This window comes from Elephas maximus, chromosome 3, assembly GCF_024166365.1.
Source record: "Elephas maximus indicus isolate mEleMax1 chromosome 3, mEleMax1 primary haplotype, whole genome shotgun sequence".
Classification (NCBI taxonomy): Eukaryota; Metazoa; Chordata; class Mammalia; order Proboscidea; family Elephantidae; genus Elephas; species Elephas maximus.
This window is the reverse complement of record NC_064821.1, coordinates 55500526-55528434: the sequence shown is the minus strand read 5'-3', so window position 1 is coordinate 55528434 and position 27909 is coordinate 55500526. Positions and strand designations below refer to the sequence as shown.

The window sequence follows — 27909 nt, the reverse complement described above, 5'->3', positions numbered from 1 at the left end:
AAACTTAAGTATTTATTTTAATGTGTAATAGGAAAAAACATAACTAGCACATCAGCATGTGATTGGGTGGGGATATTGCTTAGCACAAGGCTAAAGTTGGAAATGAGTGAAAATGAAGGGTGTTGATTTAAAGGAACTACTAAGGCAGTAACAGAATAGATGGTCCTTGGTTACGACAACTGTCAAGGTGGTATGTGCATGACTAAAGTTTGAGACTCGCTGCTCTAAGCTTAGGGCAAGAAGCTGTGCTTTGGCCTGAAGCCCCTAAACAGGTCTACAAAGAAACTCTCCCAGGTACTCAGAATCTGGGCATCCTCACTGGTGCGTGTGCTCCATTACAAAGACTCCAGGGAAGAACGCGTAATTGTTTCATTTCTTCACGCCCCATCGCCAAGTCTGAGAAGTCACGAAGCAACAACAGTGGTTTTCTTTAAAAGGGAAGAGTCTTCTAGGCGTGGCCTTGCCGAGGCAGTGGTCATAGGGCATCCAGGGCAGGAGGGCTTGGGGGCACAGCCAGGGGGCTGAAGGGATGCCGCCGGCACTGTCCTGGAAGGGTGTGTCCATGTGTAGGGATGAGTGTGCAAGGCCCCAGCCAAGGGTGCAGAAAGAACACTCCGAGTCCTGCACTCCGTTCCCCAGCATACAGCAGGCGCTCAATTCATGCCTGTTAAATCACTATAGCACACAGGAGGAGGCACCTGAGGCAGGGTGGAGGGGTTGCCTACAGCCCTGGCTGTCTAGGCAATACCACCTCCTCCTGCCCCTGCTATGCAGGCTCCCTCCTGGGCCAGCCCCATCCCCATTCCAACAGTACAAGTCTCAGATGTGAGATGTCCATGGCCAGGCCACCACGAATCCAGGGAATCCTATTTTCCACAGTTCAAACCTCAAGCTTAAAAAAAAAAAAAAAAAAAAAGCACTTTATGAGGGACCTTGGGATTTTACTCAAACAGCTCAGTTCTGCAAGTCAGAGCTGGTCCCAGCACCCCCTGTTGCTGGTGGTGTTCATTGTTGTCAAGTAGATTCTGACTCACGGTGACCCCATGTGTGCAGAGTAGAACTGTGCTCCATAGGGTTTTCAAGGCTGTGACCTTTTGGAAGCAGATTGCCAGGCCTGTCTTCCAAGGCGCCTCTGGGTGGGTTCAAAGTGCCAACCTTTCAGCTAGTAGTTAAGTATTTAACCATTTGTGCCCCACAGAAACTGCTTAGCACCCCCAACTAGACAGCTAAAGGGTCAGTGCTAGGGATGCTGGGCACCATCTGGGGACCACCTAACTCTCCCCTGGAAATGGGTGCCAGAGCCTTGGAAATGCGACTTCTGGGCATGATGCTCACTGCATAGAAGCTCTCCAGTGTCTGGAGGGGTCAGAGGCGGGGCTGAAAGTTTGAGGTGTTGTCCACCAGCCACCCCAAACCTGTGCTGGGAGGAGGCCCAGCCTAGGGGGGCTTAGGCCCCTGGGTCCCAGCCATGATGGGCAGGGCTGCAGGCTACTCCGTGTTGAGGCTTGAAAGGAAAGTGTGCAAGAGCAGGTCAGGAAGGGAAACAAAGTCAGGGAAGGGCCCCTGACCAGGCCGAGTGGGCCGCTGGCTGCCTACCACCCAGCGGGTGCTCTCAGCAGCACCCTGCAGCACTCCGCTTCACGTGGCATGGCTTGCAGAAGAGGTGGTCGTTCAGGGGGTAGCAGCCTTGGTCAGTGGGCTCAACAGACAAGAGGATCCTGCAGTCCTGTGGGAGAGAAAGGCACATGTGGATGCGTGTAGATGTAACCCAGGCCTGGGCACTGTGAGCATGGTGTGGAAGAGAGTTGGAACCCCTTAGTATGTTCTGAGGTCCCCAGGTGGTGCAGTCTGCACTTGACTACTGTCCTAAAGGTTGACCCCTGCCCTAGAGGTTGACCGCTGCCCTAGAGGTTGACCGCTGCCCTAGAGGTTGACTGCTGTCCTAAAGGCTGACCGCTGTCCTAAAGGTTGACTACTATCCTAAAGGTCAAACCCTTGAAGCAGTACTGTAGAAGAAAGGCCTGGCAGTCTGCTTCCATAAAGATGACAGCCAAGAAAACCCTACAAAGCACAGTTCTACTCTGTAACACATGGGATCACCATGAGTCGGAATTGACTAGGCTGTGATGGGTTAGTATGTTCTGATGAAATTAACAAACACACCCCCTAAGAGTGAGGAATGAGCTTCTCATTCCTGCTCTACCTGCCAACGCACTCAGCCAGGTCTTCACGGGGAAGACAAAACAGACACAGGGGGCTTGCTTTGCGCAGCATGGAGGTGCGAGTGACTGCGAACAGAATCTGCCTGGGGAGAAGTGAGGGCACTCAGGGTCAAGTGTACCCTTTGGTGAAGGACATCCCCTGAGGGATCATGGAAAGTTGGGGCTAGAAAGTCCTTAAGGACCACCCAAAGCCCCTTTAGAATGTAAGCGCCACAAGGCAGGAGCCCTGGCTACTGCTAGATCCCAGCCTAGACCGGCACCTGGCCCACCACCAGCATTTGGTAAGTATCTGTTGAACTCAGCCCGGTTCCTTCATTTCACAAATGGGGAAACTGAGGTCCAGAGAGGGGCAGGAATTGCTCCAGGCCACACAACTGGTTCAAGAGCTGGGACTGGACCACGTCTCCAGGTAGAGTTGAGGGGTCTTTTTGTTGCTCCTCAGCCAACACGGCTTCAACACTGGCACTAACTTTAATACTTCCAACTTTTCAAACCACCAAAGGACTTCAGCACGAGGAGGATGGGGACTCGGGGTCCAAACCTTGCCCACTTCACTGTTCTGCCCCAGGCCAGCACCTCACCTGGGCAAATGTGGGAAGAGTGATAAGGGAGACAATTAATGTCCAGAGATCTGACCAGTTCAGGGCACAGCTGGAGCCCTTTGGAAGCTGCATTTGTCTTTCAAGCCATCAGGGGGTCTGGTCCCCATAGAGACAACTTTGGGGTCACAGGTAGCCATCCTGACATAGCAGGGCCCCGACCACAATGTGCGTTCCTTTGCTACCAGCTGGGTAGGGCGCCCTTGTGTGTCTCTTCCCTGCAACTCCACCCTGAGTCTCTCAAGTGGACATCAGGCTATTTAATCCCAGTACTGATCTGCACTCTTGGAAATCCTGGTGGTGTAGTGGTTAAGAGCTATGGCTGCTAACCAAAAGGTCAGCTGTTCGAATCCACCAGGCACTCCCTGGAAGCCCTATGGGGCAGTTCTACTCTGTCCTATGGGGTCGCTATTAGTCAGAATCACCTCGATGGCAGTGGGTTTTTTTTGTATCTGTACTATTCATAATCATTTATTTGACATCAATAACAGCACCAAGTTCCAAAGGGACACAAGGTGACCTTTCTTACAGTAGAATCAAATGGAGAAAATACCTCAACTATGACCAAGTCTGCAAAGGAGCTGCGGGTTGGCAGAAAATTGGCTAGACCTGGCTCAGAGAAACACGGGTTGGGAACTTTCCTGAGCCTTGGCTTTCTCATCTTAAATGGTGACAATAAATTTCCTCTTGAAAGGCTGTCATTTGCATTACATGAGGCAATGTATATGGAACCATTTTATACATTAAAGAACACCACACATGTGTAAAGCCTGTATTACTCTTCCAACAATGGTAATAAGTAAGACGTGCCACGAAGTAAGGCAGGAGCGATGAGATGGGTGTGGGTGGTTCCTTGAAACCTATTTCCCTTCCTGGAGAAACAGCATCCAAACCACTCCAGGCCGTTCCAGTTTAACAGTCTTCCTTTCTGAAACGTAACTACCAGCATCCACATTCTGACTCACCGAGTAACTTTCACGGTAACCTTGGTCAAGTTTATCGGGACAAGGCAGGGAGGGGTTATTTGCTCATTAGCCAGGCTCCGAGAAATACTAATCACTTCTGGACCTTATAAGGGCTATGGTGGTGATAACAAAACTTGAATTTCGTCACTGTTCCTTCAAGATGAGTTATCAGCCAGACCTTGAACTATAACTAACAAAAACAACATAATTATGAAACAATCTGTCAACTTCTCTACCAAAGCCCTTCATCACCCTCAGTGAAAATTGCCTCTTGGTTCTGCGTATCTGTTTAAGTAAATGTTAAATGAGTGAATGAATGTTTAGAATGATTAGATTTGCTCTGGAGCTCTCCACTTAGGTGACAGCCACAGAAGTTGCCACCTTTGTCACCGTCACCAGAGAAAGCAGAAACGTCAGTGAGATGGGGAGTGACAGTGGAAGGGGAGGATTCTTGAAGGCTATCCAGCAGGACCAGCTACCCAATTTGTGGGACCCAGGGCAAAATGAAATGTGGGGCCCCTTGTTCAAAAATGAAGAATTTCAAGATGGTGATGGCAGAACTTTAAAGCAAGCGTGGGGCCCTACTGAGCACGGGTTCTGTACAGCTCCCTGGTTATTTTTTTTTTGCTGGTGTAACTACTGCACCAGCCTCCCCAGCTCCAACCTCCCTGCAGCCTGGAGTCCAGACTCCTTACCCTGCTACACGAGGCCCTTTCATCCTCTCTGGCCTCATTGCTAACCACACCACCAGCATGCTACACTCGAGATGCACTCAGAGAGTTCCACTTCCTCTGACTTTCCAGGCTTGCTGGAACCAAGTGGCTTTTCACAGCCTCTCCTCTTTTTCTGGCCTTCCCTTCCCCTCTCTATCTGGCAAACTCCTACTCATCTTTCAAAACCCAAGTCAAGCATCAAATCACCTCCTCTATGAAAATACTTTTGGTTCCTCTGCCCCAGGTAGGCTTCATCACTGTCTTCTTTGCCCCAAAGCTAATCTTAAACATGCTTTTTTCCCCAGCCCCCTGAAAGGACATCTGGTGTGCATCTGCCCAGCATTCTTTCTTCCTTCCTATGGTTATAGAAACTCCTCTGTAGGAGCTCCGGAGTGGTCAATCAGCACCCTAGCCCCTGGCCATGGTGATTGGCCCAGAATGGATACGTGACCTAAGCGGGGCCAATCAGAGGCCTTCCTGGGATTGTATGCCTTCCCTGGGCGAGATGGCCTCTCTCTCCCGGGGGGTTTCTAAGCAGGGAGGATGTAAACCAGGGTCATCTATGGCCGTGCACCACCTGTTCCTTCTCACAGAAGATGCTAGCCTGCAGGCAACATACCAAAAAGGCAGAACTGAGAGAGTGAGTGAGAGCCCTAATATCATTTGAGCCCCTGGGACTGCCACCACCGTTCCTCATGAGCCAACGGATTCCCTTTATTGTGGAAAGCAGTTTGAGTTTGGTTTCTATCATTAACAACCAATGAGTTCTGATTAATAGGCTATAAAAAAAAACAAAACCTGTTGCCATCAAGTTAATTCTGACTCATGGCAATCCCATGTGTTAGAGAATAATTGCTTCATGGGGTTTTCTTGGCTGTAATCTTTATGGAAGCAGATTGCCAGGACTTTGCTCCAAGGTGCTGCTGGGTGGGTTCGAACTGTCAACTTTTAGGTTAAGAGTCAAGCACAGTTTGTGCCACCCAGGGGCATTTTCATAGGCTATATTCCCAATTATTTCTATACCTATTTGTCTCTGCTACTGGGCAACCGGTGAGCAACTTGAGAGCAGAGACCTCACCCCAACTTGCTCCTGTGTCCCAGAACCCAGCCCAGAGCCTGGCACCCAGCAGGCTACCACGAAGGATCATGCAGCAACTGAATACTTACTATTAAAACAGCATGTTATTCAAGCCTCACTGCTCCACTCACCTCACACCTGTAGCAGTTTTCATGGAAATTTCTTCCCATGCACTCGATTTTGAAGGCATCCTTCCCGTCTCGGGGGATGATGGGATTCTCACAGATGCTGCACACAGGGGCGAATTTCCTAGAGGGAAAAGGAACCCACACTCGGGAGGCGTTCGTGCTGACGACCGCAGAAATTAGCTGTCAGAACTCCCAGGCTGGCTCCAGCTCACCTCCCAGAGCTATTTAGCCCCGTTGCTATGTGACCGCACCTGGCGCTACAACCACAAACGTCTATTTCTTCCCGGCAAGAGTGGAGGGGCAGCCCTCTGTAATTAGACCCGGCTTCCCAGAGTATAATTAGCTAGAGGCAAGGAAGTAACTGGGGGACGTTTGACTCTGAGAAATCTCCTGTGTGTTCTGTGAGCTGGGACCCATTTTATTTGCCTTATATTATAAATCACTCCTTCTCTTTTAATAGGCACATCTGTCTCTCTCCTTGGAGAGTGAGCCACTCAAAGACAAGGACAGAGTTTCAAGGATATCTATGTCCCCGTGGCCCTGAGGGCACAGAGGGGAGGTGCTGTGGTGTGGGGGTTCAAAGCAAGGCCCAGCAGCCAGGTGGATGGGGTTTGAATTGCAGCTCCAATGCTTACCAGCTGGGGGTGTTGGTAAAATGGGAATTTCCACAGTACCTCCTGGCAGGACAGTTCTGAGGATGAAATGGGCTACCCCAAGTAAACTGCCTGGCACAGGGCAGGTGCTCAAAAATGTGAGCTGCAAGCAGGTGCATGGTCAAATGTGTGAATGTAGAATAGGAAGGCCTAGTTCATCCAGGCCCAAGATTGCTGGAAAGCTCTGAACCAGCCCCTTCAGCACTCAGGTTCACCTCCTGTGTTCTACTGGAGCCCCGGTCTGTTCTCCCTACCCCTCCCAGCGTGCAGACCACTCTCGTACCTATAGAAGTCGTCCAGGCAGTACACCTCGTTCTGGCTGTCCAGGGCAAAGCTCTCGTCCCCAATGCACCGGGCGCAGGTCACACATGTGAAGCAGCTGGGGTGGAAGGCCTGGCCCAGGGCCCTGATGATATGATCCCGGACCACCTCTGCGCACTTGCCACACTTCTCCAGGGTGTCCTGAGACAGAGGGCCGCTGCCTTAGAGCCCCACCCCACAAGGGGCCCAGGAGGCCAGAAGCACAGAGAGGGGCTCGTAGTCACACAATCAGCCTATAACTATCACCCCAAAATTCTACCATCACTAATAATGCATTGAGCTTGGCACTGTATCCTTGGCTTGCAGCGAGGAATCCTGCCATGAAGATATGATTGCATTTTTGGGGTTATTGGGACATGCTTGAGGCCAGTATTCACTATGGCCTATAGGAGAAATTTCTTTTAAACTTCAGAGTCAAGAAAAGGGATTCTCAGAGGAATTAATACAGGGAATAAACCTTGAAAGTTTCCCTTTTCCATTTGGATGCTTGGAAGCTCAAGCCAAATTCCATGTTCCATTTTCAGGAACCATAATAGGGGTCTTTCATAAAATATTTTGGGGCACTAATTTTTCCTCTACTGACTATTCTACTTTGATTTTCATCTATTCTGATCTCTTTCTTATTTTATATCTCATAGTATTGTATGCTTTTTTTTTTTTTTTTTTTTGTATGCTTTCTTGTAAACTGCCTCAAATCCCTCTGGAATGAGGAGGGAGAAAAAAGAGAGAGAGAGAAACTCCTGAGGCACAGCAAGGAGCCTCCCACTAATCCTTCTACATTTTCTCCTGGACATGCTGTCTCTTCTCCTTTCTGGCTGCTCCTGTTCATTTTAACCTGATTTCACCTGGACAGATGTGTCTGGTGGGGGTGGTGTTTCCCCTTCCTTCCCCCTCCTCAGAGCAGCTCTTCTTTCCCCAGCATACTCCAACTGTAGCCCCGTCTTTGCCCCTCCCCTCCCAATGCCTCACCCTTGCCTGGCTCCAAGTAGAGGGAGGAAGGTAGGGACATCTCCCACACTTATGTTGATGAGGTCAGAGACAGGGTAGAAGAGGGCCTGGCCCCTTTCTCCTTCTCACAGTGCCTCACTGGCTGTGGCTAAAGTCAACACAAGGTTATGATCAGATTGTTCTGATTTTCCTGGGTAGTCCCAACTCCAAATATCCTAAACCCCTCAAATCAGTACTTCCCAAACTTCCATGTGTACCAGAATCACCTGAGACAGTTGTTAAAAATGCAGATTGCATAGAACGGAGAACCCAAAAGTAAATCCATCCACCTATGGGCAGCTGATCTTCGCCAAAGGCTGAAGTCCAGTCAGTGGGGGGAAAAACAGCCTCTTTAACAAATGGTGTTGGCAAAACTGATTATCCATTTGCAGAAAAATAAAACAGGATCCATACCTCACATCACACACAAAAACTAACTCAAAATGATTCAAAGACCTAAATGTTAAAGCTAAAACTATAAAGCTCCTGGAAGATAACAGAGGGACAAAACTAGGGGTCCTAATTTTTGCCATAAATAGATTACCAACACAACTACAAATTCATGAACAACAGAAGATAAATTAGATAACTGGGATCTCCTAAAAATTAAATATGCTCATCAAAAGACTTTACCAAAAGAGTAAAACTGGGAAAAAATCTTTGGCAATGACATATCTGACAAGGGTCTAATGTATAAAATATATAGAAAATTTCAACAACTCAGCAACAAAAAGACAAACTATTCAATCAAAAAATGGGCAAAGGACATGAACAGGCACTTCACTAAAGAAGAAATTCGGGCAGCTGACAAACACACGAAGAGATACTCGCCATCAATTAGCCATTAGAGAGATGCAAATCAAAATTACAAGGAGATACTACTTTACCCCTGCAAAAATATAAAACCCACTAACCCTAACACCCCTGCAAAAATAGTACTGTTAAAAAAAAAAAAAAAAAAACCAGAAAACAACAAATCCTGGTGAGGTTGTGGGGAGACTGGAACTATACACTGTTGGTGGGACTGTAAAATGGTACATATTGTAAACAGTATGCATTTTCTCAAAAAACCAGAAATAGAAATACCTTATAATGCAGCAATCCCACTCCTAGTTATATATCCTAGAGCTAAAAGAGCAGTGACACGAGTAGACATATGCGCACCCATGCTCACAGTACTATTAGTCACAATAGCAAAAAGATGGAAACAACCTAGTGCCCATCAATGGAAAATTGGTTAAACAAATCGTGGTACATACATACAATGGAATACTATGCAACTTTAAAGAAAAATGATGAATCCACGAAACATCTTATGACACGGACAAATCTGGAGGACATTACAGTGAGTAAAATAAGTCAATCACAAAAGGACAAATATTGTATGGCCCCACAAACAGGTATACATGCAGAAAGCAATGCTCTTTGATGGTTACCAGGGATGGGAGGGGGAGGGAGGGAGGGAGAATCACTTGCTATGTAATGAAAACCAAAACACTAACCCGTTGGCATTGAGTAGACTCTGACTCACAGCAACCCTATAGGACAGAGTAGAACTACCCCACAGGGTTTCCAAGGAGCGCCTGGTGGATTTGAACTGCCGACCTTTAGGTTAGCAGCCTAGCTCTTAACCACTGCGCCACCATGGTTTCCATAGTAGACACTTGTTATTTCTGGTGATGGGAAAGGCAATACACAGTATGGAGGAAATCAGCACAACTTGACCAAGGTAAATGAAGACACTGAGAGGCACAGGAGAATAAAGGACAATTGTGGTAAATGCTATAATACATATAACTTTGCAACAACCAAAAAATATGTGTGTGGTTATACAGGTAGATATTTATGCTATTTGCGCATAGGAAGGTTAAGTAAGTACATGTGGGTGCATATATAGGTATATTTGCAGGCATAAGTATATATGTGTTTGGGTGTGCTGCATATATATTCATACAGATAATAAAGCACATAGGGGCACAGTTATGAAGCCTCCTAGACATATCCAAATACCTCGTGGGATTGGTTTACTGGGTTAAGGAGATTGGGACCATAGTCTCGTGGGACAATTCAGTCAATTGGCACAACATAGTTCATGAAAGTAATGTTCTTCATCCTAGTTTGGTGAGTAGTGCCTGGGGTCCTAAAAGCTTGTGAGCGGCCATCTGTGATACAACTATTGATCTCTTTTCATCTGGAGCAAAAGAAAATGAAGAAAACCAAAGACTTAAAGAACAAACTAGTCCATAGGACTAATAGCCCACACAAACTACGGCCTTATGTAGCCTGAGACCAGAACTAGATGGTACCTGGCTACCACTACCAACCATTCTGACCAGGGACAAAATAGAAGGTCTCAGATAGAATGGGAGAAAATGTAGAACAGAACTCAAATTCCTAAAAAAGACCAGACTTATTGGACTGATAGAGACTAGAGGAACCCCTGAGACTATTGCCCTAAGAGATAACCTTTGAACTTGGAACTGAAGCCATTCCTGGTAGCCGTCTTTCAGCCAAATAACAATTTGGCTTACAAAATTAATAATATCACCCGTGAGGAATATGCTCCCTTAAACAATCAGCTATACGAGACCAAATGGTCAACATTTACCCAAAAGCAAAGATGAAAAGTCAAGGAGGGGCAGGAAACCAAGATCAATGGAAAAAAAACAAACAGACTGGAAATAATGAGAATGCTGACCCACTGCAAAACTTGTAACCACTGTCACAGAACAATTTGTTAAAATTGTTAAATGGCAACCTAATTTGCTATGTAAACTTTTACCTAAAAAAACAAGACAAAACCCCGAAATCCTACTCCTAGGAATATACCCAAGAGAAATAAGTACTGTCACACGAATACACATATGCACACCCATGTTCATTGCTGCACTAGTCACAACAGCAAAAAGATGGAAACAACCTAAATGCCCATTAACAGGCAAATGGATAAACAAATTATGGGACATACACACAATGGAATCCTATGCAACAATAAAGAACAATGATGAATCCGTGAAATATCCCACATCATGGATGAATCTGGAAGGCATTATGCTGAGTGAAATAAGTCAGTCATAAAAGGACAAATATTGAATGAGACCACTGTTTTAAGAGCTCAAGAAAAGGTTTAAACACATAAAAAAGCATTCTTTGATGGTTACGAGGGTGGGGAAGGAGGGGGAGGGGAAGTCACTAGATAGGAGACAAGGATCAACTTTGGCGAAGGGAAGGAAAACACACAATACAGGGGAAGTCAGCACAAAAAATAATAATAAATAATCTGCCAAAAATGTGGTTCCAAAAAAAACCACCAACTGCTCTAGCAGGGATCACGATAGAGGGTTCCAGAGAGGGTGGAAGGAAAAGGTAGAACAAAATTCAAATTTACACACACACACACACACACACACACACACAAAAACCAGGCTTGCTGGTCTGACTGAGACTAGAGAAATCCCAAGAGTATGGCTCCTGGACACCCTTTTAACTCAGTACTGAAGTCACTCCTGCGGTCCACCTTTCAGTCAAAGATTAGACAGGTCTTTAGGTGAGGGATGTGCTTCATAGTTCAAACATGTATATGAGACTAATGCGCACACCAGCTCAAAAGCAAAGGCAAGAAGGCAGGGACAGGAAAACTGCACAAATGGAAACAGGGAACCTGGGGTAGAGAGAGGAGAGTGCTGACACATCACAGAGTTGGTAACCAATGTCACAAAACAATTTCTATATAAACTGTTTAATGAGAAACTAATTTGCTATGTAAACTTTCACCTAAATCACAATAAAAAAAAGCAGATTGCTGGGTGCTACCAGTTAACAAGGACAGGGTGAGGCCTATGTACACCCAGGCGATGTAGCTACAAGTGGCCTAGAAACCACACTGAAAAATGCAGCCCAAAACCATCAAGGAGTCAGAAATTCCAGTAGCTCAGCACTCAAATCAGTTCTCCTAGCCTGTGTTTGGTCCCCAGAAGTGGCACATGTTCTCCCCGGAAATCCTGCATCCGGAACCTTGTGGCTGTAGGTGAGATGGCGGCGAGACCACGGGCAAGCTCCAGAACCAGACAGGCCTGGGGTAGAATCTCGGCTCCACTGCCTTTAGAATGTGCCCTTGAGTGGCAGGCCTAATGCCTGGAACCTGTGAATGTCACCTTGTATGCAAAAGAAACCTTGCAGATGTGATCAAGGTAAGGATCCTGAGATGGGAGATTATCCTGGATTATCTGGGTACGCCCAATGTAATCTTAAGTGTCCTTATGAGAGGGAGGCAGAGGGAGATTTGGCCCAGAAGAAGGCAATGGGACCACTGAAGCAAGATGCTATGCTGCTGGCTTTGAAGATGGAGGAGGCGGCGGCCAGGAGCCAAGGAATACAAGGAATGCGGGCAAGGAAACAGACTCTCCCCTAGGGCCTCTGGAGGATTGCAGCCCTGCCATCACCTTTACTTTGGCTTTGTGAATTATTTTGGACTTCTGACCTCCAGAACTGTAAGAGAAGTAATGTGTGTTGTGTTGTTTTAAGTCACCAAGTCTGTGGTCATTTGTTACTGCAGCTAAAGGTAAATAACACACCTTGGCTGAGCCCCTTCCACTCTGTGAGCCGCAGCCATCCGTGAAATGGGTCAATAGTGCCTACCTTCCAGGACTGTTGTGGGGATGAGATAATATAATGTCTTCCAAATACCCAGCTCAGTGCCTGGCACCTGGATGCCAGCTGCAGGGGTTACCTGGTAGCAGGGCTCACAGAGGGGCCGCCCATCCTTCTGGTAGAAGCTCTGCCCGGCCAGTTGGCGGCGGCAGGTACGGCACATAAAGCACTGGGCGTGGTACTGTTTCTTCATGGCCTCCACAGCCAGCTCTCGGGGGGACACGGTCTTGTGGCAGAAGGCGCAGATGTCTGGGGTGGAGGAGACACAAGTTGTCACCAGCCCTTCCTGAGTCTCCACCAAGAACATCCAGAGAGCCCAGAGCTCTGCCTTGAGCCCCTGAGTTTGTGACTGTGGCCTCCATTCCCTCATCTGACAAACGAGGAGAGTCATGAGAAGCATTAAAAAGCAATGAGACTAAAACCAGACTTAATGGTCTGACTGAGACTAGAAGGACCCCGGTGTTCATGGCCCCCAGGCCTTCTGTTGGCCCAGGACAGGCACCATTCCCGAAGCCAACTCTTCAGACATGGATTAGACTGGACAATGGGTTGGAGAGGGATGCTGGTGAGGAGTGAGCTTCTTGGGTCAGGTGGACACTTGAGACTATGTTGGCATCTCCTGTCTGGAGGGGAGATGAGAGGGTGGAGGGGGTTAGAAGCTGGCGAAATGGACACGAAAAGAGAGAGTGGAGGGAGAGAGCGGGCTGTCTCATTAGGGGGAGAGCAACAGGGAGTATATAGCAAGGTGTATGTAAGTTTTTGTGTGAGAGACTCACTCGATTTGTAAACTTTCACTTAAAAGTACAATAAAAATTATTTAGAAGAAAGCAACCAGACAAAAGAGATAAATTGGAATTCATCAAAATTAAAAACTTTTCCCTGAGATAATCTTTAAACCTTAAACCAAAAATATCTCCTGAAGTTTTTTTGAAAACCAAACAACAGTTCAGCTTAACTACTCAAGAATGTCTGCCTTGAGCATTATGCTCTTTTAAGGTTTATCTATATAGGATCAAAGCGACAACAACAGCTTGGAAGATTAGATAGGAACAATGAGGGAGGAACAACTCAGAAAAGGAGCGAGAGAATGGCTGTACAACTTGAAGAATGTAATCAATGTCACTGAATTGTACGTGGAGAAACTGTTGAATTGGTATATGTTTTGCTGTGTATATCCTCAACAAAAGAAAATAAAATAAAATTATATAAAAAAATAAAAAACTTCTTTGCATCAAAGCATTTTATCAACAAAGAGACAACCTATAGAGTGGGAGAAAATATTTGGGAATCATATGTCTGATAAGGGTTTAATATCCAGAACATATAAAAGACTCGTACCACTCAACAATAAAAAGACGAACCACCCAGTCAAAAAATGAGCAAAGGACTTGATAGACATTTCTTCAAAGAAGCTATATAAATGGTCAACAAGCACATGAAAAGACACTCAATGTCATTAGTCATTAGGAAAATGCAAATCAAATCCATAATGAGAAACCACTTCACCCCCCATAGGATGGCTATTATTAGAAAAAATGGGAAACAAAAAGATTTGGAACCCTTGTCCATTGTTGGTGGGATGGTAAAATGGTGAAGCTGTTATGAAAACGGTCCCTCAAAAAGTTAAACACAGAATTACCATGTTGTTTTTAGGATGTCGTGGAGTCAATTTTGACTCACAACAACCCCATGTGACAGAGCAGAACTGCTTCATAGGGTTTTCTAGGCTGTAATCCTTATAGAAGCAGATCACCAGGTCTTTCTCCTGTAGAGCCATGTGGCCCAGCAATTTCACTGCTAGGTACACATCCAAGAGACTTGAAAGCAAGAGTGCAAACAGGTACTTAAATACCAATGTTCACTGCAGCACTATTCGCAATAGCCCAAAGGGTGGAAACAACCCAAATGTCCATCAACAAATAATGAATAAATACAATGTGGTACAGGCATACAATGGAATATTATTCAGCCACAAACAGAAATGAAGTCCTGATACATGCTACGACATGGATGAATCTTGAAAACATTATACTGATTCAAGTCCATCACAAAAAGGCAAACATTGTATAATTCCACTTAAATGGAATATCTCGAACAGGTAGTATATACAGGCCTCAGTTTATTAGTGGTTATCAGGGGTAGGTGGAAGAAAGGGGGGAAGGAAGACTCACTGCTTAGGGGACACTGAGCTTCTGTTAAGGGTGATGGAAAAATCTGGAAATGGATAATGGTGATGGTTGTACAACATGAACATAGTTAATGTCCCTGAATTGTACATGTGAAGAATGCTGAAATGGCAAATGTTCTGCATATGTATTTACCACGATTTAAAAAAAGAGAGAAATAAAGTTTAGATACATGCTGTGACATGGATAAACCTTGAAAACATTATGCTGAGTGAAATAAAGTCAGACACAAAAGGACAAAGATTGTGTGATCCCACTTAAATGATGTATCTAGGATAGGCAAAGGCATATTAGTGGTTACCCACTAATAATAATGCATACTAGGGGGCAGGTGGGAGGGAGCAAATGGAGCTATTGCCTAAAGGGTGTTGGTAAAGTAGAGGGTCATTGAAAAAGGAAGACTCTCAATGAGATGGACTGACACAGTGGCTGCAACAACGGCCTCAAACACAGCAACAATTGTGAGCACGGGGCAGAACCAGGCAGCATTTCGTTTTGCTGTACACAGGGTCACTATGAATCGGAACTGACTCGATGGCACCTAACCTAACCTAACGCTCAAGGCAAACATTCTTTACTAATTGGACTAAACTATTGTTTAGTTTAACGATGGCTCCATGGGACAATTTTGGTTCAAGATTTTAAGATTATTTCCGGGCATTAGATTCAGGGGTTACCCCAGGGGTTACCAGTAAGTCTGGTTTCCATGCTATATATACTTCTACCATAATAAAAAAAGAAAAGAAAAAGAAACAACCTAAGTTTTTATCTATAGGAGACTGGCTAAAGGCAATCTGTATGTCCTGACCAAGGAATGCCATGCAGGTATGAAAAAGAATAAGGCGCTGCTTTGTGTTCTGATGTGGAGTGAGCTTTCAGGGGTACTCAGGAAAGAAGCAGTGCACCCTCGCACAGAGTGTGCTACTGTGTATAGAAAAGCGGGAGGTGGGGTGCTGAACTGCTATATGTCTTGCTGTGTATATTCTCAACAACAAAAATAAAATTAATTATAAAAAAATTAAAAAGTTACTTGTGAAAAAAAAAGGAAACATGCCAAGTTGAATAAAAAAAAAAAAAAGAAGAGTTGCTCAAATAGGAAATAAACATGTTTGTTTATTAAGAGATAGCATGGCCAACTAAGGAGTTAAATACCTAGCTGTGAAAACAAGATGAACATGTAAGGCAAAATACAATGGATGAAATAAAAAGATTTTAAAGCTGTCCACACCCCGCCCCCCCAAAAAAGAAAATGGGAGGGGGCACATATTTGTATTTGCTTATATCTGCATAAAATATCTCTGGAAAGATATGCAAAGCATTATCAGTAGAGGCTGTCTATGTGGAAGGAAACTGGGTAACAGCGATGGGGCCAGGGGAGACTTCTCTCTATGAGCCCTTTGATACTTCTCATTTTGCACTAGGTAAAAAAAAAAAAAAAAATTTTTTTTTTAAGGGCATCATGTATTTTTAAAAAATCCAAGGTATTTTTGCGAGCATAGCAAAGTTTGCTGATGAATGTGTAATTGGATTTTAAAGTTATAAAGGAAAAATTTAGGCAATAAAAATAAAATGGATGTCCAAAAATAAGGCCTCTCACGGTAATGTGAGCGGCAGACATTGGTGGTCTTGCTGTCTTAGTTCTCACCTGGAGACCACCCCAGAATCCTTCCAGCCCATACCTGTGGATGTCTCTCTCTCGGGAACACCAACAGGCTCTTCTGGGGGAGGCGGCAGCTCCTCTTCCTTGGGTCTGAGATGACCGGGCCGAGGCTGCAGCGGAAGCCCCTCTGCTGGGGCCTGAGAGACAAAGAGGGGGAGTCAGAAGGGTAACCAACCAGTAGGAACCCTACGGAGCCCTCTCAGCCCCCTCCTCATCTAGGTGGCACGAGGCACAATTAGCCCCACTGTACAGAGGAGGAAACTGAGGCCCAGAGAAGCAAGTGACCTGTCCGAAGTCCCTAAGCAGGAAGGTTACAGTGGCTCCCTCAACCAAATGAAGCCACTTCCTTCTTCTCCTAAGAAATTTTCCCTGGGCCTTGGACTGAAGTAGACTCAGCCCTTGGCCTGGAACCTGTGTCCTCTTTCCCTTCCCATTTCCACAATGGCCTCTATCAAGGGCAGATTAAAAATGGATTTCCTATACAGCATGAGGGATTTAGGTTAGACACTGGGAAATGTCTTCCTCAGAGCAGAAGCAGGTGGCTGAGGGGGAAGAGGGCATGGCACCCCTTCTTCATACCAAGAGGGACCTTGAAAACTGGCCAATTTCACCAGCCTGGAAAAGCTTCAAAGAAAAACTATCCCGAAGTAGGAGAATGGACCAAATGACCTCCAGGCCTATAATCCTTGAAAGGTCCAGAAGGCCCAGACTCTCTCTCCAACCCATGGCACTCTGTCAGGGACCAGGGGGTTGGCAGTACCTGTGGTGGGGGTGGGGGTGGAGGCAGATGCACCTGCAGCTGCTCTAAGTCCGCTATGAGTGATGCCCCCACTGGGCCAAGGGGCTCCTCATCTGGAGGTGGCAGGTATGCCGGTGGGGGTGGCGGAGGAGGTGGGAGGAGGTCCAGGTCAGGAAGTGAGTCCTCACCTTCCAGGGTAGGAGGAGGGGGGGAACACCCTACAACCAGAAGGAGAGAGAAGGTTGGCCAGAGCCTCTGCAGGTGGACAGAGGAAGTGTCCACGTATGGCGAAGGTTGCACGGCGTGGTGGCTAACAGCTCAGGTTGGGGTCACTCAGACTGGGTTCCATTTATTTGCTGTGTGTTAAGCAAGAGACTTAGTTTCTCTAAATCTCAATTTGCTCAGTTGGAAAATGGGTAGCAACGGCCTAGGGTGGTTGTGAAGGTTAAGTGAGATGATGCAGGTAAAGGAATTGGCACAGGAGTGCCACACCCTAAGGGCTCCGAAAATGGTCAAAGTCCTCCATGCCATTCCTCCACTACCCAGGAGCTAGAGTGCCTGAATCCCCCATTAGAGAGCCCTTGCTAAAATACAAGCATAACTAAGCCCCTAGGCCATGATTTTCAGTACGTTTCTGGACCAGCAGCATTAGCATCCCCAGAGTGCACCACCTGGGAGCTTGTTAGGAATGCAGCCCCAGGCCCGCAGAAGCAGACACTTTGGGGACGGGGCCCAGCCATCTGGATCTACAAAGCCCTCCAGGTGATGCTGATGCTGCTGAAGTATAGAGAAACCACCGTTTGAAGAAGATAACAGATTCAGGTCAGGATCACTGAGTGCTGAAAGCATTAGGTGAAAGGCTGATGGGGAACTTCCAAAGCAGAGATCAGGCTGTCACCACCTGAACTCACTGATCAACCTTAGCAGACACCAGGGGTTTTTTTTTATGTCAGGAAGTATGGACATTCCCTATGAAGTGCTCTCACAAAAAAGTAATAAAATAAAATAACCTCAATCCAATCAAGTCTTTAGAGCTAACTTCCATTTATAATAAATATGGAAGACAAAAGGGAAAGTTCAAGAAGACCACAAGGAAGCAAAGAGACAAATCCTGAATCAGGGACATTCTGCGGGACCTGACCTTGCTTATGCTACAAGTCAATGGCATGGGGAGTGAGGAGGGGCTCCCTGGAATGAAAACAGGCTTAAGAGAAAAACGACCACATATAAGGTATATATCTGCGCTGTCCAATGTGGCAGCCACCACCACGTGTAGCTACTGAGCATTCGCAATGTGGCTAGTCCACAATGAGACGTGCTGTAAGACTTAGTACGGAAAAAAAAAGTAAAATACCTCATTAATAATTTTTATGATCGATTACATGCTGAAATGGTAATTTTTGATATATTGATGGATGCATAAAATATATTATTAAAATTATTGTCATGTTCTTTTCACTTTTTCTCAGTGTGGGTACTAGAAAATTTAAAATTTTATATATGACTTTATACGCAATATCCAGAATAGGTAAATCCATAGAGACAGAAAGTACATAGTGGTTGCTCCCAGATTAGGGGCTGATGAAGCGGGTAGTGGGAAGTGATTATTGCTTAATAGGTACAGGGCTTTCTTTTTGGGGAGATGAAAATGGTTTCAAACTTGATAGAGGTGATGGTTGCACAATGTTGTGAATATACTAAATATCACTTAATTGCACATTTTAAAAAGGTTAATTTTATGTTACGTGAATTTCACCTCGATTTTTTCATATGTGGCTTGCATTGTATTTCTACCGGAAGCGCTGGCACTGACCTGGTTTGGATTCTGATTCAAAGGATTACTCATCATCTCACTTAATTCTCCTCATTTTGTAGATGAGGAAATTGAGGTTCAGAAAAGCTAAATATTCCACTGAATTTTATAGCCCAAAGGGAAGATATTCCTCTACAATCCAACAGTGAACAGGCATTTTAAAAGCAATCAGAGTAAATTAATTATGGACTGGGTATCAGGTGATCACGAGGCACTCTTATTTGTTTTGTTAGGTGTGATCCTGGAATTGTGGCCATATTTAGGGACTCACCCTGAAGAACAAGGCTGAATGACATGTTGACTGAGGTTTGCTTTAAAATACTTCGGCCAAAAAAAAAAAAAAAAGGAGGGGGGAGAAGGGGCGGGCTTAGATGAAACAAATGTGGTCAAATCTTGATAACATTGAAATTGGATCTGGGGCGTACAGGGTTGTACGGTCGCCCTTAACGTTAACTGCCAGTTGGTGCCCCTGACAGAGGGAGGAGGTGGAATTGGGGGGTCACCAGCTCCCGCCTCAGCCCCAGGGAGCAATCACCACAGGGAGCTCCCACTAGACAAGGGGCTGCCCCGCTCCCCCAGAGGAGGTGGACTGGACTGAGAGGTCAGGAAAAAAGCCTTGGTGAGGGGCAGTGACCACGGCCTGTGAAAAACTGCGGGGTACAGGGTGTGTGCTATTAACAGCCCCAGGGAGAAGGGACACAGGAAGTAGTCCGCCCGCCTCCTGTGACTGTAGTGCAAGCTGGTGCCAGGCTTCAGCGAGGGCAGACTGCCCCAGACACCTATGACAAGTGGATGGGACGTGCCAGAGGCCCCAGAGCCTAAAGACCTGGGCTCTAGCCCCAAAACACAAATCAGGTGCTATAGAGTCGATTCCGACTCATGGCGACCCCATATGTGTCAGAGTAGAACTGTGCTCCACAGGGATTTCTGTTTTTCAACTGTAATTTTAAGTGAAAGTTTACATAGCAAATTAGTTTCTCATTGAACAGTTAATATAGAAATTGTTTGGTGACATTAGTTGCCAACTCCATGATGTGTCAACACCCTCCCCTTCTCCACCCCAGTTTCCCTGTTACCATCCCTACAATTTTCCTATCCCTTCCTGCCTTCTCATATTTGCTTTTGGACCACAACTACTACAGCCTCCACCAGACTGAGCCCAAAACAAGATGTGCCCACTTACCACCACCAGCTGTTCTTTTTTTTTTTTTTAATAATTTATTGTTGTTGAGAATATACACAGCAGAACATATACCAATTCAACAATTTCTACATGTACAATTCAGTGACATTGATTACATTCTTCAAACTGTGCAACCATACTCATCCTCCCTTTCTGACTTGTTCCTCCCCCCATGAACATATACTCACTGCCCCCTAAGGGTCCTATCTAATCTTTTGAGTTGCTATTGTCAGTTTGATCCCATATAACAACCCATTGCCGCTGAGTTGATTCTGACTCATAGCAACCCTAAACGACAAAGTAGAACTGCCCCATAGGGTTTCCGAGGAGTGGCTGGTGGATTCAAACTGCCGACCTTTTGGTTAGCAGCCAAGCTCTTAACCACTGTGCTACCAAGGCTCCTGATGCCATATAGATAGGTCTTAAAAAAGCACAACACTCAAGGCAGACATTTTTAACTAGTTAAGCTAAACTATTGTTTGAAGATCATAGGGTTTTCTATAGCTGATTTTTCAGTAGATAGCCAGGCCTTTCTTCCAAGGCACCTCTGGGTGGACTTGAACTGCTAACCCTTCAGTTAGCAGCCAAGAGCTTAACCATTTGCACCACCAAGGGACTGGGCTTTTGCCCCACTACCCACTAACTCACTAAGTGAGCGCTCTGGGCTTCAGGCTCCTGATCCATTCCATAAAGATAATGGTTTCCCTCTTTCTCCGAGGGCTGAAGGGGCTGTGCAGATGGGAAGGCTGTTCTAGACCTGTGGGCCTCAAACTCAAGTGTCAGAATCAAACAGTGGGGAAGGGGCACTTGTTTAAACACTTTCCGCTGGGCCCCACTCCCAGAGGTTCTGGTGCAACAGTGCTGGACTGGGGCCCGAGAATCTGCATCTCTTCCTGCCTTCCAGGTAATGCTGATACTGCTGCTTTGGGGGCCGCACTTTGAGGACTATTACTGTGTTCCAAAGGCTTCTTATAGGTGAACCACTGACTAAAAACTCAGTCACGAGTCTCACCTGTTTGAAACGCAAATTCTCAGGCCTCACCCTAAACCTGCTGAATCAGAAACTCTGGGGGCGGGGACCAGCAACCAGTGTTAGAACAAGCCCAGGGTGACGCCGACTGTCGCTAACTAACGTGTGAGAACAGAGGAGCTACACTGAGTCAGGAACCAGATTTCAGGGGGAGGCAGCAGGAGTGCTGACCTCTCCAGGGCCCACTTAAAGATCCTAGGACAACTGGCTGTGAAAGGTCCCCGTTAGGGCAGGAATGCAAGACAGAGAAGCAAGTGAGAGCCGGGGAGCCAGACAGATGGGACTTGAGGGCATGGGCGGGCTCCCAGAAAGAGGGGGAGAGCAGCTTTTTAAAGGGAGGTCCTGAGGGAAAAATCAGCTTACGAATGAGAAACAGATGGTGTGTGTGTGTGAGTATCTAGTGGGGAAGAAGGAAAAGAAAGACAGGGACTTTTCCAGAATGAAGGAGCTAAAGAAATGTGAGGAAAAGCACTAGATGAGGCACGAGATGACAGTCTGCTGTGAAGGTGGCTTTAAGTGTGGCCAGTCTTTGTGTTCTGTGGTCAGGCCGGCTCAGGGCCAAGTGAACACCCAGAACTTATCTCACTCCAGGGGCTGAACCCCAAAACGCCACATGATCTGCTCAAGTCCACCGAGTCGGCAGACAAAATGGCTGATGGTGACTCTGACTGGTGGCTCTCTGGTGGCCCTCCCCTGAGGAAGGCCTGGTTTCTGTTACCACACTCCCGGGATCTTATGCCTACCATCCTAACAGCTCATGACAATGTCCAGGAAATTTTGGCGTTTTGGCATCCAAACTCTTTTTGCCGGGCTCCTTCTCCAAACCGGATGTGACATAATTTTTTCTTATCTGGACACACGTCCTGTTGTGTGATTTTGGGGAAAAATGGTTCTGGTTCTCCTATGGGGAGGGTGGCTGCGAGGGGGCTGTGTTCCTGGGACATGTGGTTAGGGAGGCAAGGTGAATTTAGCAGGCACATCCTAACACACTCTCACACATGTACATGCAGCGCTCCTTCCCGGCCTCCTGTAAATGACATTTCCTACTGGCCCCTAGGTGGGTTTCATGGTGATGGATGGACAGGGCTGCCCTAGCCTCTTCTGGGACACAGGACACCTGGCCAGGCACCTGGAGGATACAGAGGGCTCAGCTGCCATCCTGTGCAGGCCTCTAACCCTTGGTGTCCCAGGGCTTCACTGTCCCAGCTGGTACCCTGCCAGATGACGAGCCATCCCCACAGTCCCAGGCCCCTGGGCTGTCTGTCACTCTTAATTGATTCCACCTAACCTGACAGCTGAGACTTTTCATGGGAGTGGCAAGGAGTGATGACTGGAAGGCTCCCCGTTACCATGACAATAGGGCCAGTTTATGAATCATCTGTTTTGTGGTAGAGGCGACTGAATGCCCATTTTACAGAAGAGGAAACTGAGTCCCAGAGAGAGAGGAAATGGCTTGCCTCGAGAGCCCATTTTCAGCTCCTTTAACTCACCAAGTTTGTTCTTGCCTCAGGGCTTTTGCACTTGCTGCTTCCTCTGCTCTAGGAGCTCCACCTCCCTCAAGCCAGCTCCATCCTGTCATTCACATCTCAACTGACAGTAGCCATCCCAGTCACTCCAGAGCCACACCTCACCTCCCCACCTCTTCACCATGTTTTATTCCTTTATAATGCTGTGTCTAATCAAAAAACCAAACCCAGTGCCGTCGAATCGATTCCGACTCATATGCTGTGTCTACCTGACATCATATGATATACTTATTAAAAAAAAAAAACCAAACCCACTGCCGTCGAGTCAATTCTGACTCATAGCGACCCTATAGGACAGAGTAGAACTGCCCCGTAGAGTTTCCAAGGAGCGCCTGGCGGATTCGAGCTGCCGTCCTCTTGGTTAAGAGCCGTAGCACTTAACCACCACGCCACCAGGGTTTCCATATTATCTCTTATGTGGGTCAAAACTTTGTCTCTTCCCCTCCCCAGTGTCTGACCCAGAATTATAATAGCAAGAAACACTTCCAGGGCTTTCTACACGGCAGGCACCAGGCTAAGCACTTTACATATGTATTGACTTATTTTGTCCTCACAATAACCTTCTGAGGTTGTTGTTGTTGGCTGCCTGATGTCGAGTCAATTCCAACTCGTGGCAACCATATGCGTGCAGAGTAGATCTGTGCTTCGTGAGATTTTCAATGGTTGATTTTTCGGAAGGAGATCACCAGACCTTTCTCCCGAGGCATTTCTGGGTGGGTTCAAACTGCCAACCTTTTTACTAATAGCTGAGCACTTAAATATTTATGCCACTAGGGACTCAGAGGCACAGAAAGGTTAAGTGGCCTGTTAACATCACATAGCCAAGAGGTGGAGGAGCTGGGATTCAACCCAGGCAGTTGGGTGCCAGCGTCTGCCTGGCACATAGTAGGTGCTTGATAAATATTTGCTAAATGAATGCATGAATGAGTGACTTCAGAGCCTGCTCTCTCCTTTGCACCTCAGTGCTGCCTGTCTCTTGGCCTCCCACTTGGTCCTCCACCCTCTTACCTCCATTGGAGAGCTGAAAGGGTACAGCTGGTGTCAATGCCACAGCCTTGCCAAGGGGTGTCCGGGGGCTGGGCCTCCCTGCCGAGCCAGCCCCGGGTGCCTTCGTGGGGGCAGAGGAGTCCCTGGGGCAGCCAGGCCGGGCCTCACAAGCTGCCCCCCTCACTTCCTCAGCCACGGCCACATTTCGGCGAGGGGGTGCCAGGGTGATAAAGACAGATGAGGCAACCCTCTTCTCGGATTTTGAAGCCATCACCTTGGCTCCTGAAGGGGCTGGAGGCAGAGCAAGACTCACATTCAGACTCGAGAAGGACGCGGGGCCCGGAGGTGCACTCCCTCTGGACATGCAAAGCCCCCCTCTGCCCTGCGCCATGGAGCCTCTGTCCACCCAGCAAGATAGGAGCAGCCACCCCACAGCACCAGCACCCCAGCCCAGCCAAAGAAGCAGACAGCAGGTGCTCACCAGGTGATTTGGTCACAGGGATGGAGCCCAAAAGTCCTGTAGGTGCCGCTTCCCAACCTGCACACCTGGGGAAGCAAAGGGCAGCCCTGCACTGCTCACCTTGTCAATGATTAATCTTCCTCTTCTAGAAGCCTGAGGAAGGAACAATTCCTCCAGCTTCCCCACCCCCCTGCACAGCTGGCTGTCAGTCCCAGCTCAGGGAGGTGCCCCAAGTTACCTCCCTTACCTGGGACCCAGAGTCTTCGGGGAGAGCCAAAGTCCTCACGGTCCAGGGCAACTCCACTGTAGGAGGGAAACACAGCATGGACAGCAGGCATCAGGGCTGGGCGCCAGGATTACAAGAATTGTTGTTGACCAGACCTACTCAGTGCTGGCACTGCCCTCAGCACGTTCCACCTTGCTGGGGAGCACTAACAACATCCCCATTGTACAGACAAGGAGATTGAGATTCAGAGAGGTGAAGTCATTTATCCAGGGCTTACCCAGTGGCAGAACTGGGATTTGAACCCAGATAGTCTGACTCCAGAAACCCTGGTGGCATAGTGGTAAAGTGCTACAACTGCTAACCACAAGGTCGCACTTTGAATCCACCAGGCGCTCCTTGGAAACTGTACGGGGCAGTTCTACTGTCCTATAGGGTCCTATGAGTCGGAATCGACTTGATGGCAAGGGGTTTGGTTTTTTGGTTTAGTCTGACTCCAGAGCCCAGGCTTTTGGCCACCCTGCTCAGCTACCTTCCCCCAGTCCAGCCCAAAGGCCAACACCAGGGTGTCATCCTTATCTCTGCCCTCAGCCCCATATTCAATCAAGTCTTGATGATTCTATTGCCTGAAGTTCTCACTCCGCACCATCCTCCATACCAGGGCCCTGGTTCAGGCACAGTGGCCCCCTGGAAGGTCTTGAATTCCACCTCCTTACTTCCCTCTGGTGTGATCTTTCTAGAGCATAAATCTGTCTGTTTCACCTCTACCCAAAAGCCTTCCATTGCTCCCTACTACCATCAGAATAAAGCCCGAATTCCTCTGGCCTCAGCCTCTTTTTGACCACCCTAGACCACTCACTCTTCCTCGATGGTGCCTTTCTCCCTTACTTACCTTTGAGTGTTTCTGCCACCTGTTTTCCCTTTCCCACTCCCACAGGGTGAATTTTCGGCTAATCCTTAGAGGCCCAGGAGCTTATCACCTCCTCCATGAAGGCTCCCCTGATCCCTGACCTCCCCAGGGAGGTCAGTTGTCTGCCTCCACAGGGTGATGACAGCCCTGTCACACGACATGCTGGCTCACTCTCCACGTGTCTGCCCTCTCCCCCTGACAGTGTGTGCCTTCAGCTGTGTCTGCAGAGTCCAGCTCACAATGCAGGCACCAAATCATAGATGTGGGGGCAGGGTGGCTCACAGTGAGGGTCAGGGGAAGGCCATTTGCCATCTCTCAGGTGGTTTCTGCAGACAGTAGTGTGCGACCAAGGCCGAGCCTTGGGATGGGGTGAGTCAGTCACACCAGCTTAGGAGCTTCCCCAGGCACCCAAGGCTTGTGCCCTGGGATAACACTATGCCCTTTTTCTACCTCCCCCTTTCGGGCTATGCCACCCTGACATGGCCCCAAAGGACCCTAATGGTGGACCTGGAGTCCAACTGCCAGTCATGGGCCTCTTTCAAAGTTCACCAGCCCTCGTGGGCTCTCTTTGGTGACTACAAGATTACAATAATAAAAACAACAATGGCACTCACTGATAAGAATACTTGCTGTGTGCCAGGCACTGTGCTGAGTGCTTTACATGCCTCAAAGCTCACCTAATTCCCAACACAGCTATTTTACAGTGTAAGCCCCAAGACATTAAGTCATTGGTCCCAGCCATCGATGGCAGACCCGGAATTCTAACAGAGCACCATCCGACCACAGGGTCCAGGGAATGACCGCGGAGACACACTACGTCTTCCTCAGACATGCTTTTTCTTCCCTGAATGTCACTAACCCACTGCCGTCTGCGTCGCTAGGGCCCCCAAATTCTCAGCCTGTTCTCGCCCCAGAATGATCCAAACCAGAGCAAAAATCCTGTGGTGAGCACATTCTGGGCTGTCTCCAGAGACTGCTGGGGACCTTCAGGATGCCCTTTCACGTCCTTCTCGCCCTGCTCTGACCCCTATCCCCCAGCCCACCCGCTCTGGGAAGTTGAGTCGCCTGCTTTCTTGGAAGACTCCGGGGGTAAATGTTCCAGTCCTGGAGCCAGATGTGCACAGCTGGGCAGCCCCCTGCCCCCTCCCTTCTAGTGGTTACTGCTGGGACTCCAGGCCCCAAGGGAAGGGCCTGAGCTGGGTGGGGCTTTTCAAAGCCCTGTAAGGCCCCAGGAGGGGATGGGAGGCCCAGCTTCCTTTTGGCCCACTGCCTCCCTGATCACCCTAGAGGGAGTAAGTTCCCTGTGGGGCAGCCTCCCAGCCAGCAGGGCCCAGGGGATCCTCCATCCCTAACCTTCCTCTCCCTGAAGGTGAATCTAAGACCCAGTTGGGTAAGCAAAGAAAGTGGGAACAAAGGGAGGGAGAGTCATTTCCTGTTAAGAGGAAGGAAGGAGGCTGTGATCCAGCCAGCCACCCAGCCTACAGCCCCGGGGCCGAGGACAGACTGGCTGGTAGGGGGGCGCTTCAGGCAGAGCCCCCTCCCTCTGCTGTCCGCCTTCCTCCCAGCGCCCAGAACCACCTCTAAGCTTTGTTCTTTAGCACCCTCACAAAGTAGCCTGTGTTTGGGTCCTGAATTAAACTTTGCTGGGGGTGGGGGTGGGACTGTGCCCCCCCCCATTTGGAGCCTATAGCCCTGGTTAGGGGTTCCTGTTCCCTCTCTCCCACCCCAGAGAAGCACTCAGAGCTGGGTTCACACTGTGCCCACCTCTTTCTTGCTCGGTGACCCTGAGCAGGTCACTGGCCCTCTCTGGTCCTTGTTTTTTTTTTCATAAAATGAGAATAAAGGGGTCTGTCTTGAATAGTGGCTAAGAGGATAAATGGAGTGAGTGATCGAGATATTGGTGCTTGGTAGGTGCGAAGGAGGACAGCTGGTTATTCAGACCTCAAGGGCCTGGGGCGGGGTGGAGGGTTTCTGGGCTCTGCTGGAGGTCCCAGAGAACTGGGACCTGGTTTCCACCATTATTAAGAGCAGGAATGTAGCCGCTGCCCCAGCCTCTTCCTGGGGTCCTCAGATTTGGGATGCGGGAGGATCGAAGTGAAGATCACCCCAAGGGGACACACCTTAGGGGCCGCCCAATCCCTCGTCTCCCCAGCCCCCGACGGGGATCCGAGGCCCGAGAGGGGCTGCCCTGGGCCCCTTCCCCCCTTCGCCTGACCCCAGCTGGGAAGAGGGGCCCGGAGTCCTTGGAGCTCCAGAAAGCCCGGCGGCCTCCCGCAGGCGGCGGGGCAGGGCGGCTGGCCGGGTCGCTGTGGGGCGCCGGCCAGGGACTTTAATTCGATCCATGTGCGGGACGCTGGCTCTTTGTGCGGGAGCTTCCGCCCTGCGCGCCCCTTTCCTGGCGCCGGCTCCTGGGCAGGGACACGACCCTCCCCGCCGTGAGCCCTCCCCCAAACCTGCGCCCCCCTCCCCCACTCCGGGGACAGAGACCGAAGGGCAGAGACGGAAGGCCCCCTCCTGGAGCGCCGGGGCTGGGGTCCCGGCTGGAGGGGAGGTGGGCTCCTGCCAAGGGCTGCCCGCGCTGTCACCTGTGTGTGGCGGGGCAGGGACGGGACGGAGGACGGATCCCCCCCCCACCCGCTTACCTGGGCCGCCGCGCCCGGGGCTCTGCTCCGACGCCCCAGCCGGCGAAACCAGCCGCCGCACTCCCGCCCCGCCGCCTCCCCGCCCCTCGCTCCCTCCGCCCCCCGCCCCGCGCCGCCGCCTTACCATAAAAGGTGACGCTGTGGGGAGGGGGTCTGGGATCCCCGCCGGGCGGAAGCGGCCCCCACCTGCCCGGCCGCGCCCGCACCGCCCCCTCCCCCTCCCCCCTCCCCCTC

At 48.5% G+C, this 27909-nt stretch overlaps 1 protein-coding gene across 3 annotated transcripts; it reads right to left on the bottom strand.

Annotated features, from left to right (window-relative positions):
* FBLIM1 (filamin binding LIM protein 1) lies at positions 1-27868 on the bottom strand. 3 transcript variants are annotated; one of them, XM_049878009.1, is made up of 11 exons: positions 27676-27751; positions 24148-24203; positions 23922-23986; positions 23462-23731; positions 16923-17119; positions 16182-16299; positions 12396-12565; positions 6642-6820; positions 5709-5826; positions 1597-1726; positions 1-892 (listed from the first exon to the last, which is right to left on the bottom strand). In XM_049878009.1, exons 4-10 carry the CDS (start codon positions 23709-23711, stop codon positions 1613-1615), a joined length of 1146 nt encoding a protein of 381 aa, XP_049733966.1. In that variant the 5' UTR covers positions 23712-23731; positions 23922-23986; positions 24148-24203; positions 27676-27751; the 3' UTR covers positions 1-892; positions 1597-1612. The 3 variants fall into 3 exon arrangements, with proteins under 3 accessions (XP_049733966.1, XP_049733967.1, XP_049733965.1); XM_049878010.1 differs by lacking the exon at positions 27676-27751 and adding an exon at positions 27800-27868 and having other exon boundaries at positions 1-1726; XM_049878008.1 differs by having other exon boundaries at positions 1-1726.
* Positions 27869-27909: the final 41 nt, after the last annotated feature.